Source organism: Vigna unguiculata, chromosome 8 (genome assembly GCF_004118075.2).
Source record: "Vigna unguiculata cultivar IT97K-499-35 chromosome 8, ASM411807v1, whole genome shotgun sequence".
Taxonomy (NCBI): Eukaryota; Viridiplantae; Streptophyta; class Magnoliopsida; order Fabales; family Fabaceae; genus Vigna; species Vigna unguiculata.
Window position 1 is genome coordinate 36,518,384 of NC_040286.1, and position 21,400 is coordinate 36,539,783.

General features: G+C 32.4%; 5 protein-coding genes across 6 annotated transcripts; 3 read left to right on the forward strand and 2 right to left on the reverse strand.

Annotated features, from left to right (window-relative positions):
• The first annotated feature begins 192 nt into the window (after window positions 1-192).
• On the forward strand, window positions 193-6,120 carry LOC114194355 (dihydrolipoyllysine-residue succinyltransferase component of 2-oxoglutarate dehydrogenase complex 1, mitochondrial-like). 2 transcript variants are annotated; one of them, XM_028084521.1, is made up of 15 exons: window positions 193-356; window positions 601-702; window positions 841-918; window positions 1,410-1,461; window positions 1,569-1,596; window positions 2,448-2,512; window positions 3,066-3,140; window positions 3,233-3,288; window positions 3,401-3,445; window positions 3,554-3,811; window positions 3,895-3,989; window positions 4,574-4,664; window positions 4,748-4,858; window positions 5,112-5,306; window positions 5,639-6,120. In XM_028084521.1, exons 2-15 carry the CDS (start codon window positions 652-654, stop codon window positions 5,828-5,830), a joined length of 1,392 nt encoding a protein of 463 aa, XP_027940322.1. In that variant the 5' UTR covers window positions 193-356; window positions 601-651; the 3' UTR covers window positions 5,831-6,120. The 2 variants fall into 2 exon arrangements, with proteins under 2 accessions (XP_027940322.1, XP_027940323.1); XM_028084522.1 differs by lacking the exon at window positions 193-356 and adding an exon at window positions 368-487.
• Window positions 6,121-6,384: 264 nt separating this feature from the next.
• LOC114194356 lies at window positions 6,385-7,887 on the forward strand. The gene is made up of 2 exons (XM_028084523.1): window positions 6,385-7,310; window positions 7,491-7,887. Exons 1-2 carry the CDS (start codon window positions 7,028-7,030, stop codon window positions 7,637-7,639), a joined length of 432 nt encoding a protein of 143 aa, XP_027940324.1. The 5' UTR covers window positions 6,385-7,027; the 3' UTR covers window positions 7,640-7,887.
• Window positions 7,888-8,297: 410 nt separating this feature from the next.
• LOC114193844 (protein FraH) lies at window positions 8,298-9,404 on the reverse strand. Its single transcript, XM_028083791.1, has one exon. It carries the CDS (start codon window positions 9,306-9,308, stop codon window positions 8,460-8,462), a length of 849 nt encoding a protein of 282 aa, XP_027939592.1. The 5' UTR covers window positions 9,309-9,404; the 3' UTR covers window positions 8,298-8,459.
• Window positions 9,405-10,645: 1,241 nt separating this feature from the next.
• Window positions 10,646-13,940, reverse strand: LOC114194178 (GDP-L-galactose phosphorylase 1). Its single transcript, XM_028084269.1, has 7 exons — window positions 13,118-13,940; window positions 12,490-12,599; window positions 12,339-12,398; window positions 12,004-12,246; window positions 11,735-11,920; window positions 11,380-11,628; window positions 10,646-11,288 (listed from the first exon to the last, which is right to left on the reverse strand). Exons 1-7 carry the CDS (start codon window positions 13,239-13,241, stop codon window positions 10,956-10,958), a joined length of 1,305 nt encoding a protein of 434 aa, XP_027940070.1. The 5' UTR covers window positions 13,242-13,940; the 3' UTR covers window positions 10,646-10,955.
• A 6,740-nt stretch (window positions 13,941-20,680) lies between these two features.
• LOC114195357 lies at window positions 20,681-21,400 on the forward strand. The gene has a single exon (XM_028085788.1). It carries the CDS (start codon window positions 20,751-20,753, stop codon window positions 21,252-21,254), a length of 504 nt encoding a protein of 167 aa, XP_027941589.1. The 5' UTR covers window positions 20,681-20,750; the 3' UTR covers window positions 21,255-21,400.

A 21,400-nucleotide genomic window follows, 5' to 3' on the forward strand; every position in this document is an offset into this window, starting at 1 on the left:
TAATTTAATTATTATTTATTCTTAAATTGTTTCATTTTATGAACCTTTCAAATCATGTTATTGATTTTTAAATCAACTGGTCAGATGAGTTACTTTCATTTTAAAAAATATAATTTAAAATAAACTTCAACTCTGAAAAACAATATTTGAACGCGCAATTTTTGACATGATAAATTCCCAATTTTTAGGATAATAGTGAAGAATTAGAGAAATTTAATATAAGAAATAAGAAATAAAATAGAGAATAATAGAGAGGACACTAGAATATTTTTCTTCAGAACTTGTTGTTGGCCGCCATCTCCATTCCATCCCGTCCCATCGTCAACCCTACCTTTCCTTCTGCGTTTCGCATTCAGGTTCGACACTTCTCATTCTCTTCTCTTGCGGTGCTTTCTATTTCTGTGTTTCGAAACTAGCATTTCTCTTATTACTCACCGTAATTTCTCAAATCTGAATCTAGAAGGTTCAATCGGGAGAATACATCGCGGTATATTGTCACTGTTACTGTTTTGAGACGTAATCCAAGATGTTATCTATGCATGTGTTTTCAGTTCACTCTGATGATTTTTATTATGTTGAATTTGATATTTGTCAATTTAGGTTTGAATTCCGGAGGGAAAAGAAGAAGTTTCTAATAGCGTAATCCTAATCATGTTTGGTGTCGTAAGGCGGAGGGTTGCTTCTGGCAGCCCGTCTCCTTGGGTAAGAGCTCGATCTTTATAGACTCGATCTTTTTGGACGTTTTTTTGATGAATTTTCAATTTGAATGTGTTTGTGTTGATCCATGGTTTGATGCGTATGTTTAAGCGAAGCCTGATACGTATCTTGCAATTGTTTCAGCTTCTAGGGCAGTCAGTTCAGAAAATTCGGTCTGGCCTTTCTGTTTCTGCGAGAGTTTCTTCCACTGTTGAGAAAGAGGTGCTTGTCTTACTTTTTTTCTTTTTTCATCCTAATCTGTTAATATGTTTTTCTATTCTTTGCATAAGGTACTGATGATTACTTAAAATGTTACTTTTGTGATGGGGTTAAGCATGCTGTTTGTTCCCTCAAAGAAGGCAATGTTCGTTTTTGGCTCATCAAAATAAGATCACATCCTTTTGGTCCTCCGTAGCGCAAATGTGTCATGCCTGATCCTTGTTTCTATTTATTTATAATGGACCACAAAGATACAACTGTATTTTTAGGGTCTTAAAGGCTTACATTTCTATATTTCTTCAAACTAAACATATTAGTTCTTTGGGATTTGTGTTTAATGTATGCAATCTTCACTATAGGATGATTGATTATCTCATTATTTGTTCTCATTGTTAATCGTGGCCTTCTTTATTATAAGGGGTTAGATCGTATATTTTACTTTTTATTCTTATTCTTTAAAGTTTCTTACAACTATTTTTTATTATGTTTGACAGATTGCGTCAGGCGGATGTGGATTTGTAAGGAACTTTTGTAATATAACACCAGGTAATTATGGTTGCATTTTTTTTTTAAATAATTTAGAGGCTACTGTCTTAATTAGTTCAATGATTTCTTCTATTTTTCAATTTAAGTCATTAGTTTTGTTGTTGCAGGATGCGGGATTAATTCTAAAGCTATGAGGTTAGTGACATCATGTTGATAGTTAGTCCCAGTCTTTATTCTAGTATTGCATTGGAGTTCTATTTAGTTTTGGTAGAAAAGTTTGGGTTAGAAATTGGAAGATGAGATTGTAGGGGTACACATGGTTAAGCATTTTGGTTTTTCCTTGAAAATAATAAGTTAATCTGAAAACATGTTTGTTGTACTTAACATATACTTAAAATTAGCTGAAACTGTATGCATAAAATCAATCTCTCGAACCAGATCTTCAAATGTTAGAATTAGATTTGGCAGCTTTAAATTGTTTTCTCAAAAACAGCAAATAGTTTGGAGAAAAATAATGTAATGTAGAAAGGTTTTCTATCTCCAGGCTTTTTAGGAGAAAAAAGTGAATTGGTAATAAAAATATTGTAAGAATAATGAAAATATGAAATTAATTTCAGTGCCCTAGCGAATTGAATCCTTACTTTTAGTAGTACTAATATTTCTTGCCCTTTTTCAGTTTTATTTGGTTGCAAAATTTACACCTTTTCTTGTGTGTTGCTGCCAATGAATAGATTATGCACGTAAAAATTCATATAAAGTTGTCATCCTCATGTAAAATACCAAGTATTTAAATTTGATGGTGTTCTAAAGGCATTGGATCTCCCAGAGAGATAAGTTGAAATCGAATATTTTTAACTCAGTTGCATTTTGTGTATTCTTGTTTCGTTTCATTTGTAGGCAATCTAATTCTGATGATAATATTTTAACATGGAGTGTGGGGGGTGCAATGATGACAAATCATTAATTAACGAGTCTATGGAATGAAAAGATTATACAGTTTCTGATCCACAGTGATACTGTTTTGATATTATGTTTTTGTTATGTAGTGTGGTTTTTCATCCAAGGTCCGCAGCTGTTCGAACCTGGGGGCGTTCATTTTCTTCAGACAGTGGTGAGATATTGACATGCATATTCTTTTGTGGTTCAAGTTTCTTCCTTTCGTAAAGCATGACTGCACATATCTAATGCATTTTATAATATGTTGAACTCTTAGAAAGAGTGTTGAAAGAGGAGATAATCCGGGGTTATGAAAAAGAATTGCATCTGTCTTTATAAAGGAATATATAATATATTGTTTCTTATATTTGTTTGAAAACATTGAACATCTAGTAAGATTTAGTGCAGTTAGAATGAGTAAAAATCAGTCTATTGATTTCATAATTTTCATCATGATTTTGTTGTCTTACACGGGCTACATATTATATTTGAAACTTTCTTGTCTATTTTTTGTGTATTATGTAAATGGAGCTTATATGTTGATGAGTTTTCTTAATTCCATTTTAACTTTATTTGTGAGTCTGGTATCTAGGACTAAAGAAATAAGAATTGATTATCAATGCCATTCATTTATATGACATTTAGGCTGTTTAACTAACCTATTTTATTCTGGCTTTTGATGGCTAAAACTGTTATGATGATTACTGTTATTTGTATTTATGATAAAGGAGATACGGTTGATGTTGTGGTCCCTCCTCTAGCTGAATCTATCTCTGATGGAACTCTGGCAAATTTTTTGAAGAGTATGTTGATCCTCATATTTTTTATTCCATCTATTTGATTTTTTTTAAGAATTACTGGTGAGTGACCATCATGTTTTTATTTGATGTCGCAGGGCCTGGTGACAGGGTTAATGCTGATGAGCCAATTGCTCAAATTGAAACAGATAAGGTGCCATATTGGAACAAACAAATATTTGTGAAGGATTCTGATGGTTATAAACGGATCTGATCTTCATTTTCAGAATATTTAATGCTGTATATTGTTCTTATTCCTTGATTAGGTGACAATCGATGTTTCAAGTCCGGAGTCGGGTGTCATTCTGAAGGTACAGTTTCATTGCCTAAATTGTTTTTTCTCTTGTCCAATCACTCCAGAATTATAGAAGTTATTACTCGTATTAAATTTGGGTTGTGATATATTTAATGGTTTGCAGTTTCTAGCCAATGAAGGAGATACTGTTGAGCCAGGTAACAAGATAGCAATCATTTCAAGGTCTGCTGATGCAACTCATGTTGCTCCATCTGAGACTACATCTGAGAAAGCAGCTCCTCAGCCAACTCAAAAGGTTAGCGAGGAGAAGAAAGCTCCCAAAGTTGAAACTCCACCTGCTAAAGAGAAGCCCAAAGCACCCCCTGCGACATTGAGTTCTCCCACTGAGCCCCAACTTCCTCCCAAAGAAAGAGAAAGACGGGTGAGTCATTGAGATTTTTGTCCCACCTGAATTATATTTAGCAACCATGAACGTTCTTTTGATGTCTTTCGTTGTTATCAAAGGTTCCTATGACAAGGCTTCGGAAACGTGTTGCTACACGGCTGAAAGATTCCCAGAACACGTTTGCTATGCTCACAACCTTCAATGAAGTTGATATGTATGTTGAGTTGATTTTTAAAGTATAGCAAAAGCTAAGGATATTGCTTAAGTTGTATGTTTTCACCCATGTATGTATAAACATTAAGTATTATACATTATTGGGTCATGGATCTAATGGAACACTGTCTTCTAAATTTAATGAAGCCCTCAACCCACGTGAGAAGCTATGATACACTGGGAAGTCATGCATTTCTGTTAATTTTTCTTGTTCTTTGTGGGGTCAACAAACTTGTGTTCTCTTAAATTGTACTCGCCCACTTGGTTTTTTTATTTTATTTAGAAGAAGATAGGGCATGGATTAACATACATATGCATTGGCGTCGAAACCTTTTTCCTTTGTGGGATTTATGTTCAACTTTTTTCTCATCTATGCATGTAATATTACATTATGTTAGTTTCTATGTGATAGCACCAGTATCATGGGACATTCTGTTGAGGGGAGGATGTAATTTATTATAATGTGTACACTGAGGGACTCCATGGATTTAATTGGCAATTCTTAATGTTGGGTTTCCTGTCTTGTCCTTATATAGTAGACTACAATTTTCATTCTTTCCCTTATTGTTCTGCTCTTGATGATAGGACTAATTTGATGAAGCTCCGTTCTGATTATAAGGATGCTTTTGTTGAGAAACATGGAGTCAAGTTGGGTCTTATGTCGGGCTTTGTCAAAGTATGTTTTCTATTTACAGAAGTATTCACTAGCTTGGCTTTATCCTTTGTATTTCCTGACACTTTCTATGGTCTACATGTTAGGCTGCTGTCAATGCGCTCCAACATCAACCAATTGTCAATGCAGTCATTGATGGGGATGATATTATATACAGAGATTATATAGATATCAGCATAGCTGTTGGTACCCCGAAGGTTTTTACCAGCCACACCTTTACCTTTTCTTGTCTACTTTGTTTACGTAGAGAAATCTATCAATGATTATACTTTCTCTTGGCGAAACTTTGCTATTTTCAGTAAACTTATGTCAACTATTGTCATGGCTATGGAGCTAATTAACAAGTAGTTTAGTATATGTTGTTAAATTTGCATTCTTTTTTGCCTGGCTATGAAAATTATCAACGTGCATGTGTTTGAACAATTATTGACCCCCTCAATTCCATCCCAGGGCCTTGTTGTTCCTGTTATCCGCAATGCGGATACCATGAACTTCGCTGATATAGAAAAGCAAATCAATGCTTTTGCTAAGAAGGCAAATGATGGAACTTTATCAATTGATGAGATGGCTGGAGGCACTCTTACAATATCCAACGGTGGTGTTTATGGAAGCCTTTTGAGTACCCCTATTATCAACCCCCCTCAGGTTTGGAAGTTCTAACAGGATAAAATTCATTACATATATTTTGTTTTCTTTAATTCTGACATTATTGCTTTCCTTCTATCATATTAGTAGCTTCAGGCATTGTTTGTAATTGTATGAAAATGGTCATTATTTGTCACCACTAATTCACCAAAATTCTATTTGTTTCACAGAAACATCAGTGTAATTCAAAATATCAAGCTAAATTACTGGCAGTAGTTACTAGTTAAATTTTGTTAATGTTTTTAATGTTGCAAATAATTGTTAACAAGTTGTATAATAAACTGTGAACAATTATTTAGAAAGAAAACTCATGCAGCTATTGTTTTTGGCAGTCGGCAATCTTGGGTATGCATTCCATAGTGAGCCGTCCTACGGTTGTTGGAGGAAATGTTGTCCCAAGACCATTGATGTACGTTGCTCTAACTTATGATCATAGAATTATTGATGGAAGAGAGGCAGTGTTCTTTCTGCGGCGCATCAAAGATATCGTGGAGGATCCCCGCAGGCTTTTGCTTGACATATAATTTGGATGCAGTAAATTAAACCTCAAAATTCAAATAGCATAATGGGTACCATTTGTTTGGCTTTTGAATTGCGGCTGCCCGTAATTTATAATCTCTAATGAGCAAACTCTTTAGGATCATACCTTCCGTTGTTATTCAGCATGTTTGTGTTTTTTCTGCTCACTTATTTCTCTCATTTAATATGATGAGGGTCACAGTTTTTGGCTCCAAAATTGTATGAAACAACTATGAAACTGTATGTAGGGGTTGTCCCTGAAGCAATAATGCGATTTCTTTTCTATCGCACAGTATGCTGCAGTATTTTTTTTGCCGGTGAATTTCACATACATCTTATAATTTGATGTCCAAATAATTCTGTCTAAACACTGCCGTAATTGAAATCTACCCAGTTGTATCGTCTATTGGTTGATTGTTAGGATTTGATAAAAGTCAAACAGATTCCCATGCCAAGATTGAATCCTTATTACTCAATACATTTGAATGGTTAATTTATCAACTGCTAACGACCAATTTTGGGCTCACCAAATATCAGGGGCAGGTTTCTGGTGCTTAAAATAGACAATAATGTTTAAATAGGCTTTTGTGGTCCTTATAATTTGACGTTTCAATGTTTTAAAAGGTTTTAATTTGATTCCAATTTTATTTAAAATGAATTTATGTGGTCACGTATGTTAAATTCATGTTTACCGCTGTACTATTACATTTAATCTGTGCTCAATACACCCACACTTTAAAGAAAATTTTGTGCAAGCTGTGTGCCAAACGTGTTATTTGAGTTTGATAGAAGCGGTAAGTTAGTTAGATTCGAGGATCAATCTTTATGTTTACGGCAATCCTAAATTTTGAAAGCGGATCATGTTCAAAGGTCTTCAGTTATGAAGGGAAGGTTATAAGGGGTGTGTTTAGGAAAACATTACTGTTAACATAATCCAAGATTTTTCCAACACACCCATATTATGTATACTTGCTTCTTTACTTTTCAATTTCGGTGCCTTGTTTGCTCTTGTCAAAAGTTATTCTGAACCTCCTTCGATCTTGGAAAGAAAAGCATGGCATAATTCTTTGCCCAATCTCACAAGTCTCCAGAACTAGCTTATAACCACATACTCTCAAAGTCAAAATCAAAACTTCATTTTTTTTTACCTGCTCTCATCTTAAGTTCACCACACAAATCAAGGTTTAAGCAATTACCCAAAGATGATACAACCTTTATTCATGCTTTTGATTACCCAAATGACATTAATCTTAGTATTATCTTTCGCAAATCCAATTCGAAAATTGGTGGTGAAGGGTCTAGACCTTTCGAAGCAGGGAAGGGGCCCCTTGGTCACAAAAACTGTGGCAGCAACCATGCTTGTGGTCTTCAGCTCCACCGTGTATACTATAACCGAAATTAAAAAGCGTTTGAAGGATGCTGGCATAGTTAATCCAACTGATGAGGTTCTCATGGCACATCGTCTCTTGGAAGCATTTTTCTTGGGTAATTACTCCAAAAATTATTTTCTTATTTGCTTACAATACCTGTTTTACTATTTTTGTTGCACTCAATAACTATGATTTGTTTAGTATCAACGAACATAGATTTTCCTTTTGCCATTTCTTCTGGCATATCATGTGCAGAACATGTAAATTTAAACCCTATTTGATGATTATTGGGCAGGATTCTCTCTATTCCTTGGATTGGTTATCGACAGACAACATTATTATATCAGAGAGATTAATTTACTGAGGAGGAGCTTGGAAACAGCGAAAAAACAAAGCCTCAGTCCTGATTCCTCAAAGAGAAGAGCAGCAGTGCCAGATAAATAGAATGTGAGACAGAGGTTGCACATAACCAATGTCCTGAATAGGAAAAATCTGAAAGAGACTATGAACTGTCTTAAGAAAAAAAAAACTTGAAGATGTTATGTTGCGTGTCCTTGTAGGAGTGTTCAACACTCAGAATTGAATTGAGTATACGTGTATAATTGTTCTAATTGTGTCTGTAGTTCATATTAATTATTTATTTCACTTTTATGTAACAATAATTACTTAATATAAGCAAAAAGTTCCACATTTGAATATGTGAGTAGTGCTTCCATGAATGAGAAAAGCATAACGCCAAGCAACAACAAAGGCGTACACGATAACACTTAAAATTGATCTTCGGAAAATATTGTCTTCATCTTTAACTCTCCCTTTTGTTGAAGAGAAACTAGATGAGGTTTGATTTAACGGAGAAAATCAGAAATGATGCGTGTCTTTTAACCGTTTATGGCCTCGGAAACAATATCATATGAAGTTTGTCCCTTTCATACTAGAGATATAATCTATAAACGGTCAATATATTAACTTTAAAATGTCTTGAAAATTTTATGATAATACTATTAGTTCAGCCATTAAAATAACCAGAGAGTTTTCTTCCCCAGATAACTAGAATAGACACGCTTTTCTACTAACGCATGAAGCATCAAACCAGTATCATACGTAACTGCAACATAACGTCGTAAAATTCATAGTAATATCTCGAAACAGAAGCAAACAGTTGCAGGTGAAAACTTCAAATGCTTATTTTGAATAACAAGGATACAAACTTCCAACTATAGAAAAAGGTAAACCATGAGACCCCATTCAGAATCGATTACAACAGTTAATCCATTGCAGGTATCTCATCTGTATATTCAGGCTGGTTCTTCAATGCCTGCGGTGAAAGCACCGGAGGGAACCATGGTGATCCTGACACCGGCCCCGGAGACGGTGAAACTGGCACTGTCACCGGTGATGGTGACGGTGACACTGGCATCGGTGGTGAAACCGGCACTGGAAACGGTGATGGTGACACTGGTACCGGTGATGGTGAAACTGGCACTGATGATGGTGACACTGGTACTGGTGATGGTGACGGTGACACTGGCATTGGTGATGGTGATGGTGACACTGGCACTTGCACCGGTGATGGTGACGGTGACACTGGCACTGGCACCGGTGTTGGTGGGACTGGTACCGGTGACGGTGTTGGAGGCACTGGAACTGGCGTTGGTGGCACTAGAACCGGTAATGGTGGCTCTGGAACTGGCAGTGCTCGTTCAAAGCCACATGATCCTAATATGCATAACCTTCCAAAAGGGCATACATTTCCACACCCCCCACAGTTGAAAATATTGGTTAATGGGTCTATGCATAAACGGCCACAGCATAGACGATTGAAGGGGCACCTAAAATTACATATCCCACAGTTATCGTTGTCTAAAGTCACATCCACACAACGGTCTCCACAGCACATAAACCTCGGTAGAAGCTCTCCTCTGCTACAGATCAATGGTCTTGCAGCACATCCAGTGATTTGGTTAACACCATCATTCTCCACCAATGATGTTGACTCAATGCCCCTTTCAATCACTTCCATTGGTATTATTGGGTTTCCCTCTATTCTCATCAAGAACAGCACCAACACCAACACCAACATCGCAAGAGCTGAACATTGCGCTTGCAGACCCATCTTCAGGAAGTGCTTACTGACTTGTGAAGGGTGGGATAGGATTCTGGAGCCTTTATATAAGGGTTTATTACGTGAAGTTTCTTTCCTAAGAAGCCAAAGGGGCGTGTTTTTCTTGCATGGTCTCGAGATATGGACGGTGCTGAACGTTGTCTTCACTTGCTTTTATTATTTTGAAGGGAAGTTTTGTCAACTAGCTCTGTGATTTTGCATTATGAGTTGGCAGGCTTAACGCTTTTACGTTGATTCATTCTAAAAATACGCTAACTTCATCACTAACGTGCGTGACTTGTGCATTATCTCGTATATATACCTGCCAGTTGCTCTTCATGCTCAATCGAAAACCATGAAACTGTTACGTTCAAGGGAAGTAAGTCACATGAAAATGGAAATGCCTTCTCAAAAGACGGTCATAATTAATGTTCGTTCTGGTTTTTGATTATCAATTCTTTAAACTCAAGTCATTAGCTTAATCACGATAATTAATGTTGTCACATTGTAAGAAGATTAAATGTAAACAAAGAAACGCGCTTTTCAACTTTAAGCACAATTTGAGAAAAGTTAACTGCAAAAAATTTGCCTTTTTTCCCTATGGGAACACTCGTCTCATGACCAACCTTAAAGTCCTCGTGTCTGTTTGGAGTCTCTTATTTGGCAATGACGATTCTATTACGAAAAATGTCACAATAAGCAAATAGGAAATAGTGATTTTTTTCTCTAATTTTGGTTACTGATACATTGGTATTCTTTTAGAATCTTAAAGAAAGTGTATTTGAGACATATTTGAAGATATTCATTAGAGTAACGAATTTGGATTCTTTATTGATTTTTTGTGTAGTGTTTCTCTACCGCTTCATAATACATTGATTATCACTAATTTCAACATTTTAAAATATATTAAAAACATATTTAAAATACCAGTACATTATAATTTTAATATCGAGCAGGATAGTACCAAAAAAACCAATAGAAAAGCTGAACTCGAAGACTACCAAATTTAAGATGCAACGAGTAATAAAGCCTAAAATGAAATGCTCTTTAAAATTAAATATTTATTGCTCCATTATTGTGTATTAATTACTAAACGCGTTTGGGTGTTCACGTTTTCCTTGATGAGAAAACTTAGAAAACTTGAAATGAATTACTAGAAAACAAAAGAACCATGCTCAACGTAAATCCAGACCATAACTGATTTCTTGAACTATAACGTATTCCGATGTAAAACTCAAGTACAATGAATTTCAACGCACCCCTTAATCATATTCAACTATTCTAACAAAATCAAACAATCACCGTTTAGAATCAATTTTATCAAAATCTGAAACAATCAAACACAACTCTGCACAATCAAGAGACATTCAGAGGATCTTTTATTGATATATAAACATATTACAAAGTGAAGCCCGAAATTAGCAAATTAAAGTTTCATTCTGGAGAATTCACGCTACCATACACCCAAATCACCAACACTACTCAGGTGAGTAGTTATTTCATCAACTTCCACATGAGTAAAGGTAAATACATAAAACACATGACCTTAATGCTCAAGAACAACACAATACTACAACTTAAACGGTGATACAATAATTCAGCAATTATTCATAGAATGGTGCAGATTCCATGAGTTTTGTTGATAGTAGTAGAGCGTTGTTACTGTAGAACAACACATTCTTTTGAACCAGCAACCACCACAGTAGGGTGTGCACTTGTGCTCACTGCATCAACTTCCTTGTCACATTGAACATTATCATCCAATTCACTGCAGCCAATGGCTTCAAAAATAAGGTCATTGACTTCTTGAAACCTCTCTTCAGAGAGAGACACCTCTGCAAGAAGCCTCCAAGCATTGCCTTCAGATGCCTCATCATAATCCTTCTTCCTCTTTAAAACCATGTGCCCACTAATTTCCCACACAGCAGGGTTCACTTGGGTGTCAAGAAGCTCAGCATCCACTTCTCCAAGAGCTTGTTTCTCTGCATAACACTGTTCTCATATTTGGTAAATACACATGAAAATGGATTAGGAAAAGGAAAAGGAAAAGGAAAATACATTTAGTTTCAGAGTTAGTTTTTACCTGTGGTAACAGAAACACTTGCTTTCCACAGTCAGAAATAAGAACATTGAATGGTATGTTATTGTTTTGAAGACATATACAAGCATCTGAAACAACGTTTGACAAATCTTCCAGAGTGTCTCCACCCTCAAAGACAAGACCTCTAACTGGATACTTCAACAGTTCAGATATCTTCACCCCACCATTTAAATTTGCAATCTTCTTAGTGGGGGCCTTCTCAATGGGAAAGGGCAGAGCCAAATAGTAAGCCTGCGTGTATTCATGTCAAAAAGACATCAAATTTCGATCTGATTAATGACAGAGTAGAGTTGAAGAACAAAAACATCAACAAGTGGTAATTGAGTAACCATTGTACCTGGAAGTGAAGATGGTTAATAGTTGCAAAAGCACCCAAGCTGTTGTAACCCAATCGAAAATATGGATTATCAGCTTCCACTGCCATGTGAAGTGCAAGCAGGAAGCTCTCACGGTCAATCCTTTGGGGCAAACACTCGAATATGCGCGGAATCAGCAAAACATGCCCATACTCAATAGGACTCACCTGTTAAGAAAACAAACAAACAAACATTTCACATGCAATGCATATAAACCCCAGAAGAACAAATTTAAGGTTGGTATCCATACATTGATGGCAACAAAACTGGGAGAATTATCAACATCAACTGGAGCATTTGGGAAGAACTGGATTTGTCCGTCGTCGCTAGCTTCAAATTGGAAGATGACCTCTTCTTGCCCAACTTTCGTAAAGTTGAATTTGTTTCCATCAAAGGGTTGCAGAACCTTATCCACTCGGAATTCAGTTGGTCTCTTCTTGAGGTGACGACCCTCGTTAAGCTGAGCAACGAAACCATATTCACCAGGAATCACCTACACCAAAATCACATCACACTCGTAAATCACACAATCCATATCTATGCAAAGAAAAACAAAGAATTTAGAAAAAGGAAAACGAAGCGAACCTTGGTTTCACAGGCAGTAACATCATAGCGGAAAAGTCCTCTCTGCATGCGTTCTTCCCACTGCCATGAAAAGGTAAACAACACTTTACAACAAAGGGTAACAGAAAAACATCATGTTAACCGGTCTCCGTCACCAAAATTCCATGGTTACCTCTCCAAGAAGAAGCGAGTCCAGGAATGCCACGGGAGGCTCCCCGCATTCATGCATAGCCAAATCCTTTCCATTAACCTTCTTAAAAGCATACAGAGGAAGCTTTGCATCTGTAAACAAAAACAAAGACACAAATCACAAAAAAGAAAAGGAAAAAAGAAAAAAAAAAACATATATGATTCCTGGATCCAACTCACTGTAGAGGATAAAGTCAGATAATATATCATTTGTTGATGAGAAAATCTATTGTGAAGATTACAAGAATATTCATAATAACAAATCGTGAATATATTAAAATATGAACCGTTCTTTTTCTTTTCAACTACCACCACTAGATTTGGTTTTTCACACGGGATGTTCCAAAGTCAGTTTCGTAACCCGTTTGCTTACCTCAAAAAAAAAAGTTTATTTTTTTCTAAAATAAAAAACAAGGTCTTTAGTTACAAGATTTTCAATTACTTTCCCAAACTTTAGTTTCACTCCTCAAATCTAAATTCGTAAACTTTATTTCACATATGCAGCAAGTAATTTACCCTCTCAATAACTTCAATACAGCCAATTAATTTAACATATAACGTATAAGCAGACTAATAACAGTAATGAAAATCAGTTAGAGCAAAAGAAAGACCTGGAATGCAACAAGCTTTGAGGCAATTCCGACCACAACCTCCGACGGGACGAGAAGAGTCTCCGGCTTCATCTTTTTGGTAGTTGGAAACGACAGTAGGAACCCTCTTGATTTTGAGCATCATTTTGCGAAATCAAAGAAGAAAAAGAAGTAGAAGAAGAAGAAGAAGAAGAAGAAGAAGGAGAAGAAAGAAAGAGAGTGTGGGCGCGTGTTTTGTTAAAGCAGTTGACTAAGTAGAAAAGAGGAGAAAAGAAGAAGCTAGCAGGAGGAGGAGGAGGAGGAACCACCACCGGCGAGGAAGAGGAGGTCGGAGGGACTACCACCTTCTGAAGGCAGCGCACCACGTCCACCGTGCGGCGAAGGGTTGGCGAGAATTATGCAACCATTCCGTCGTACAGTTGGGACATGACTGAGAAAGCGATAGACTCTTAGAATAGCCGTGATGTCTGCAACGCTTCAACCCCGGGTTTCAACCCAATCACCTCTTCTTTCTCTTTCTCTTTCTCTTTTCTCGATGAACTCTTCCACATGCAAACTTTCTCTCACTTCGATTCGATGACCCTTCTGTGACTGTGAGACACAGAAGGAGCTACCTTTCTTCTTATATAGATAGATAAGACTTAAGAGTTAAGAACAAAGGTAAGAGAAAGGTTGTTGAATCGAAGTGTTGTGTTGTGTTGTGTGTTGGAAGTGGAACAATGGCTGAATGAAATAGCAGAGAGTGAGAGAGAAGAGACAATAATTGAAAGAGAGAGGGTGGTTTCGTTGGTTTGTTTGTGTTTGGTTTTTCTTCACATTATTTTACGTAAAAGAAGGACCACTATTTGAGGACCAAGAGAGAGAATGCTCCTTCTTCCACGAATATTCACTACAGAATCTTTTTTTCTCTCACTTCTCACTTCTCATCTCAATTATAATCTCAAAACAATTTATCTTAATCTTTCTTTTCAAATATCTTCTGCTATCACAAAATATTTTAAAAACAATTCACATAAGCAGCCATTCGATAAGATATTTTATCATGGAAATATAAAATTGTTACCTAAAATATTTGTAGTTAGTTTCGCACTCGAGCGGGTTTTTTATTTAATACCAAACCAAAACAAAAAAATTTCAATTTCAATTTTGATTAAATTTTTAATAAAGATTACACATTATTTATAATGCATAGATACGATACGTGTATCAGATACGACACACGTATCTGATTCGTCAACGTTTATTTTCAAAATAATAAAATACAATACGTGATATATGAATATTGAAAAATGTACAATAATTCTTATAAACAAATAAATATATGATTTTTAATGTATGAATCCAAATTTCTTAATTAGAGACCAATTATTTTCGTAACCAAAATTTAATAATTAATGTTAATGACCAATTTAAAAATCAATTCATAGTTGAAACTATTTTAATTATCAATTTAAAGACCAATTATAACTTTTTAAAACTATTTTAGTTGTTAATTTGGTCACTATATAGTGATTAATTATTTTATCACTAAAATCGATCATTATTTAAAAATTGTATTATAGTGTATTACGACCTTATAAATTAGATACTTCATTAATAAGTATTATTGAAGTATCCTAAAATATCGGATACAACAATTATCAAAGACGGATATATAACTTAAATTGAACGAAGTATCATTACACCATACCATATTATTAAATTATGTATAGAATTTAGTACTAGAAAATTTGTGTATGCAGCTTCCCTATGTATATCAACCAAATTCCAATTATGTTTGGGAAACTGTTTTAATTATTGTCCTTCTTTGACTAGCAACAACACCATTGTTTTTGGTCTTCTTTCTGCCACCAAATCCAACCCCACCACATTTCTTTTTGCTTAATAAGATTCAATTCTCATTTGTTTACTATAATTAAATATCATTTTAATCTTTCAAATTTATTTTTTATCTTTTAAAAATTTAGTGTTTTAAATGATTAATATTTATGTCTTGCAAATCATCATTGAAACTCGACTTTATAATTTTCACCATTTAAATTTATTTTTTAAATATTTTTGCAAAGCTATCTTTTGAAATCATCATCGGTAGTTATTACATAAGCATTAAAATCTAGAGAAATAATCTTTATTAATAAAAGAATATATCATAATGACATCATAGACATCATAGTATCACGGTTACATCATCATAATGTTGAATTGACACAAAAGTAGATAAGAAAAATAATAAAAGTATAAAGATAAAGTGAAAATGTAAATGAACTTTTATATATATATATATATATATATATATATATATTCTTTTGACAAAATTTACAATAAAGATTTAATATTAATAAAATTAAGTCAAATTCACATAATGATTATCTCGTAACTCTTTCTTCTTATATGTTATGATTTATCTTATTTCTATTATAACGGTTTCTATTATTTTGAAGGTTAATAAATAATTATGAACTTTATTTATTTAGAATAGATATTTACGTTTAGAGTTTTTTATTCTCTAAACATTTCGCATATAATAATGATATAAATGTTTCGGTTAATTTAATTTTCATACTCTGTTGATTAATGACTTGTGTAACGTGTTCTAATATAAACTCCAACTACAACATTATACAAATACTACTATTTTTTATTATCATTTAACAATATGTTATTTAATATTAAATTTTAATTAAATGTATATACGGTATGCTATATTTAAATCTTAAATATTTTTTAATCTTTAAAAATGCTACTATTTTATTTTTATTCGTTTATTTTTTTTATTTGTCTTACACATTTTTTATTTTTCAAATTTTTTAAGACCATTCGACTTTGATATTTAAACGATATTATTACGAAATTATTGTTTACTTATGCGACACATGATGACATCAAGCTATATCATGATCATGTTATATGCAAATTAATTTAATCGAGTTAAAATAAATATAAATATAGGCAATATTTAATTGCTGTAAATTTGTTATAAAAATGTGATATACATGTACATATATCTTCTATATGTGTATTCATACTATCATTATTGTTACTTATCGAGACTTTCTTCATTTTTGGTACCATATTTTTTAACATTAAAAAGTATTCTTTTTTTATCTTGAAGCTTTTATACTATTATATTTCTTTAATTTTATTTTATTTTTCTACAGTTATATATATTTGACCAAAATATATAATGCTTGACAAAAAAATGAAAATAAAATACAGATTTTATATTCGATAAATATAAAAAACACGATAATAAATATAAACTTTTACTAAAAAATAATAGTGAAATTCCGCAAACTAAACATAACGCGAACTTTCGCAACAAGTAACTATTTATGTACGTCACCTAATCAAATGATAAATCTGTTTCGTGGATGTTTTCATTTCACGTGAATCAAGTTATAATTTTAAATTATATTAGAATATTCTCGAATAATCATTTTTTCAGAGCGCGTGGTCTTTAACTATTTCATGTTTCTCATATTTTTGTTCGGTTTCTTGGTATTTTTTTATCTTAAAATTAAAACTAATTCAGTTCGAAACAGTTTTCATAATGATATACAGTGCATTTATTGTTAATAGGTTTAACTAATTATCAGTTATCTTTATCGGGAGATTTCTTTAAACTTAAATTAAAAGTGATATATATATATATATATATGTATATATATATATATATATATATATATATATATATATATATATATATATATATATATTTCATTATTTAATTCTTTTTAATTATTTTGCTGAGTTTGACATCATGTTTTTAGTTAGAAAGGATATTTTACACAATTTTCACAGAGTAGAGAAATAAAATAATTTATAATTTAATTTAAAAAGCAAAACGTAATTTTTTAATAGTAATTTGAAGATACAAATCATATTTAGCCTTTCCATTAATTATAAGATTAAGAAATAAAAGGTTTAACTAATGACATAAACGAAATTGATATAGATAGCAGCAAAAGTAGAAGAAGCGGATCATAATTGAAATGTACTAGAGTCTCCATCAAAACCTTTTTTAAGCAATCCAAAAGCACATGTAAACTTGAAAAGGAAGAAAAGAATGAGGCGTTATAATAAATACACGTAAATTTGTGTGATGCACTACTATTCTTAATTCTTTTAATATAGAAATGTGATATTTTTGTGGACATAAAGTGTTGTTGAGTTGCATGGTTTGTCTATAGTGAGATTTGAAGAGAAATATGTGGCAACCTAAGCTCTGAAATTTGTTTATCTTCAACAACAAACGGAAAAGTTGAGTCCATGAAATTTCGAGGTGAATGAATGGCCACAAAAATATCTCTTTGGCTGCTCCTTTCATCACCCCACAAACACTCTCCACTCATCCTCAATCCACGTCTCCACAAAAAAAATTCGTTTTCATTACTTTAAACTCAAATTCACACTCCAACAAAAATCCCACTAGTTAGAATTATATACGGTGATAGAAGTTTCATATCGACTAGAGATAATGTCAATTCATAATATATAAGTGGATACAATTTTCATCTTAGAAATCGGTTTTATGGGGTTAAGTTAGATTTAAAGTCCACTTCTAACATAATATTAGAGTAATTAACGTGAGAAGATGTGTTGAAAGTGCCACATCAACTAGAAAGTATATATAAAATTAAAAATGTTAATATTTTTTTATAAAAAAGTCACTTAAAGGTAAAATTCGTAAACAATTACTTGTTAAATAGTAAAATTTAAAAAAACATGTTTATAGCAAAAAACTAAATCCTCTTTATATAACAGTTTAAATTATACTTAATTTTCATGTAATATGTTGGTAAAAATTTACAATGATATTAATAATATTAATTAAAAATAATATAATATTTAAAATAATAATAATTGTTAATTACGGCATTTTGAGATAACTATGGTTTTTAACATCATCCAAATTTTGATCCATGTTTCTTATTTATCATAGCTGTCTACGTTGTTCGATAACTTTTTGGCGTTAGCATCGTCTTTTCACGATCACCATCCACATTCATCACTTTATTGCTCCAATTCTAAGAATTTTTATTTTTCTTAGTTGAAAAAGGTGACAATCTTTTTTGTTTTCTTAATAGAAATAGGCCAAACAATTCTGGGTTTCGTTATTAAAATTCAACGATTCAGAGTTGCAACGAAAACAAAAATTAAAATTTATGGGGCCATGCAATGTTTGTCAAAACATTTAAATGGTTATGGAAATCCTAATTTCGTGAACACCACTTATTAAAACGAGGGATATTCTTTTAAAAAAAACAATATTGTGGTAATAGAAATATATTTTATTTTTTTAAAATAAAATTTTCATATTATGCATTATTATTGATGATTTTATTTTTATGTATCATTGAACTTTCTCTGCTTTACTATATGTTTACATTTGGAAGCAGTGGCCTTGTCCTGACCCACCAATCCATGGTTAGACAGGGCTCATTAGGGCTTCATCGGGCTTCACCCAAATTTTAGTTCACAAAAACAAAAAAAGAAGACTTTTACTATTTTCACTCCCTTTTCTTGCTATAATCACTCCCCTTTCCTTCTTTGTTATGTACAGAAAATTACCTTATTAACCGTTATTTTTCCTATTTTTCAAATTGTATGGCGCTCTCATAATTTCTGGTTTTCACGTTCTTCCTCATCTACAGTCCAAAACTCATTTTTTCCTTCTTTTTTCGTGAACAAAATAAACAAATCCTCTTAACCAGGACAATTTCAAAATGCACTTGGTAGAATTTATAAAATCAAGATTTTAATAAAAAGTATTTTATATGAACTACTTAATAGTTACATAACAAAGTAAAGACAAGGGAAAAAAAGGTTCCAAGTGACTTATGTTAGGTAACTGTCATGTGCTGACACGACAGGATGAAATTGATCTTCAAAAGATTAGATAACTAAATCTATCTTTTTTTTTAAAATATATTTTTTTTAAAATTTGAAATTAATTTCTTTTTAAAATTTTGATTAATTTAGTCATTCATATCTAAAAATATGTAAATTTAGTCCTTTTAACCAAATTTTGTTAAATTTATTTTACGTTTCAAGTGTATTTCATGATAGTATTTGAATTGTTTATCCAGTTTGACATATTTTCACTCCAATGTTAACTTAAATATTATCATAAAATATGTTTAAAATGTCAAATAAACTTAACAAAATTTGGTAAGAATGACTAAATTCACGCATTTCTAAAAATAAAGAATTAAATTGGTATAAAATTTTTAAGAAGAACTAATTCTAAAATTCACTAATATTTGAGGGACCAAAGACATATTTAACTTTTTTCTAATATTTAATAGTTTTATTTTCAACCAATTGTATAAAATATTGTATTATCGTTAATTTTCTAAACAAAATTCTTAATCAATACTATTTACATAAATACAACATAGAATTGCCCTGTAAATACCGTCTTACCGTGTCTTATACTTGGAAGAAGAAATTTTCACTGTAATTTATTTTTATAAAAGTTTTAAAATAGTTTATAATAAAATATGCGGTTTGAATATAGATTTTTGTTTAAATTTACAAAATAATTTGATTAGTCAATATTAAAAACTTTAATTTCAACCGTTAAAATGAATAAACGCTCTAAGAAAATTCAATCAGATTGAACTGTAAACTAAGTGATAATTTTTAATTTTGGTAAGTGAATATGTCAACTATTTTTTCTTTCTTTTACAAAAGTTACAAAAATTAACATTCTCTGTTGATTTAAAAGACTCCTCTTTATTAAAGTTAAACTTTTTAAATATTTATTAAAAGCTGAACTCCAAATAAACTCCATCTAAAAATGTTTTTTTTCTCACCGTATTGTCTCTTCTTTTTAGTCCTGTTAACTTGACTTTAATATTTTGAATAGTGGCAGACAGTTTATTATTATTATTATTATTATTATTATTATTATTATTATTAAAGTCAATTACAATGATTTTTTATCATTATTTTTAAAGTTTTTATTTTTCGATATAAACTAATGTTAATAAAAATCAGCAGATATTAGTTTCCATTTCTTTGTTATTTTCAATATTCAATTAACAACAATTAAAGTTTTTAATAATCTCAATGAGATCATTTTTCCAACTCATGTACGGATTTTTAATTATCATTGAGATAAATTATTTTTTTAATTAATGTTGGAGAAACTATTTATGACTATATCAACAAAAAAAAATTGATTGAAGTTTATAGTGTTTATCTATGAATCTTTACAAAGTTGAAATAACAGTTTTTGTAACTAACATTTTTCAGTAGATGGTAATTGACCTTATTTATTTAAACAAGAACATTCAAATTATTAAAAAACTGAAAAACTAAAAAATTTAAAATAAAAAAAAATTACATTTATTAAAATTTTCTAAAAATTAAAAAAAAAATCATGATAATTCTCCTTTTCTTTTTGCAAATGTTTTGGTGCCTATAATTGGTGAGAATTTTCTTAGAACTTTAGCCCCTACAATATGTTAGCACTTTTGTTGACTAAAACACTGGCAACAACTCTTAACACTGATGCAAGTGGCTTTCACTGTTTGTCTTTTTCTGCCACCCTTCTTCTTCATTCTTCTATTTACATCTTCACAATCCCACACTTTATATTCTCTCTATCTTTTTCATCATTTATAGTTTCCTTGCATTCATCAAAGCCATGAAAACATTGAACAAATTTGAAGTTGTGGTGCTCTTTCTCCTTGCTCTTCTCCTTGGGATCACACCCTTGTTACCTTCTTCTCTCAGGCCAACCTTCCTTTACTTCATCTTCAACGTTCTCATCGTTGCACTAGGAGCAGAAGCTGGTCTTCTCTCAGTTTTTTCTAAGCCTTTAGAAGTCACAAAGCAACATGTTGAAGTGTGTGAACCTGAAGAGGAAAAGGAAGAAGCATTCAACACAGACCACACTGAAATTAAGACTGAGGTTGTTCAAGTGTTTTCTTCTGATGAGAAGATTGTTGGTGTCAGTGAAGTGGATGAGGTGAAAAAGTGTAGTTCAATGCCAAATCTTTTGATCATAGAAGGTGGAGAAAGTGAACAGATAGATGAGGAAATTGAAACAGTTCATGGGCAAGAGTTGTTTGCGAAAGCTGAAGCCTTCATTGGGAACTTCTACAAACAGTTAGAGATGCAGAAAGAGGTTTATCAGGAATCATTTTAGGAATTCATCATCACTTTTTTTTCTTCTTTGTTTCTAAGAATAAATCATTTCCAGGTTGATAGATTGTATAAACACTGGTTCTGATTTTGAGGGTCTATATCAGTTGGGAGCCAAAGAAAAGTTATATATATTCTGCTTTTCTGTGA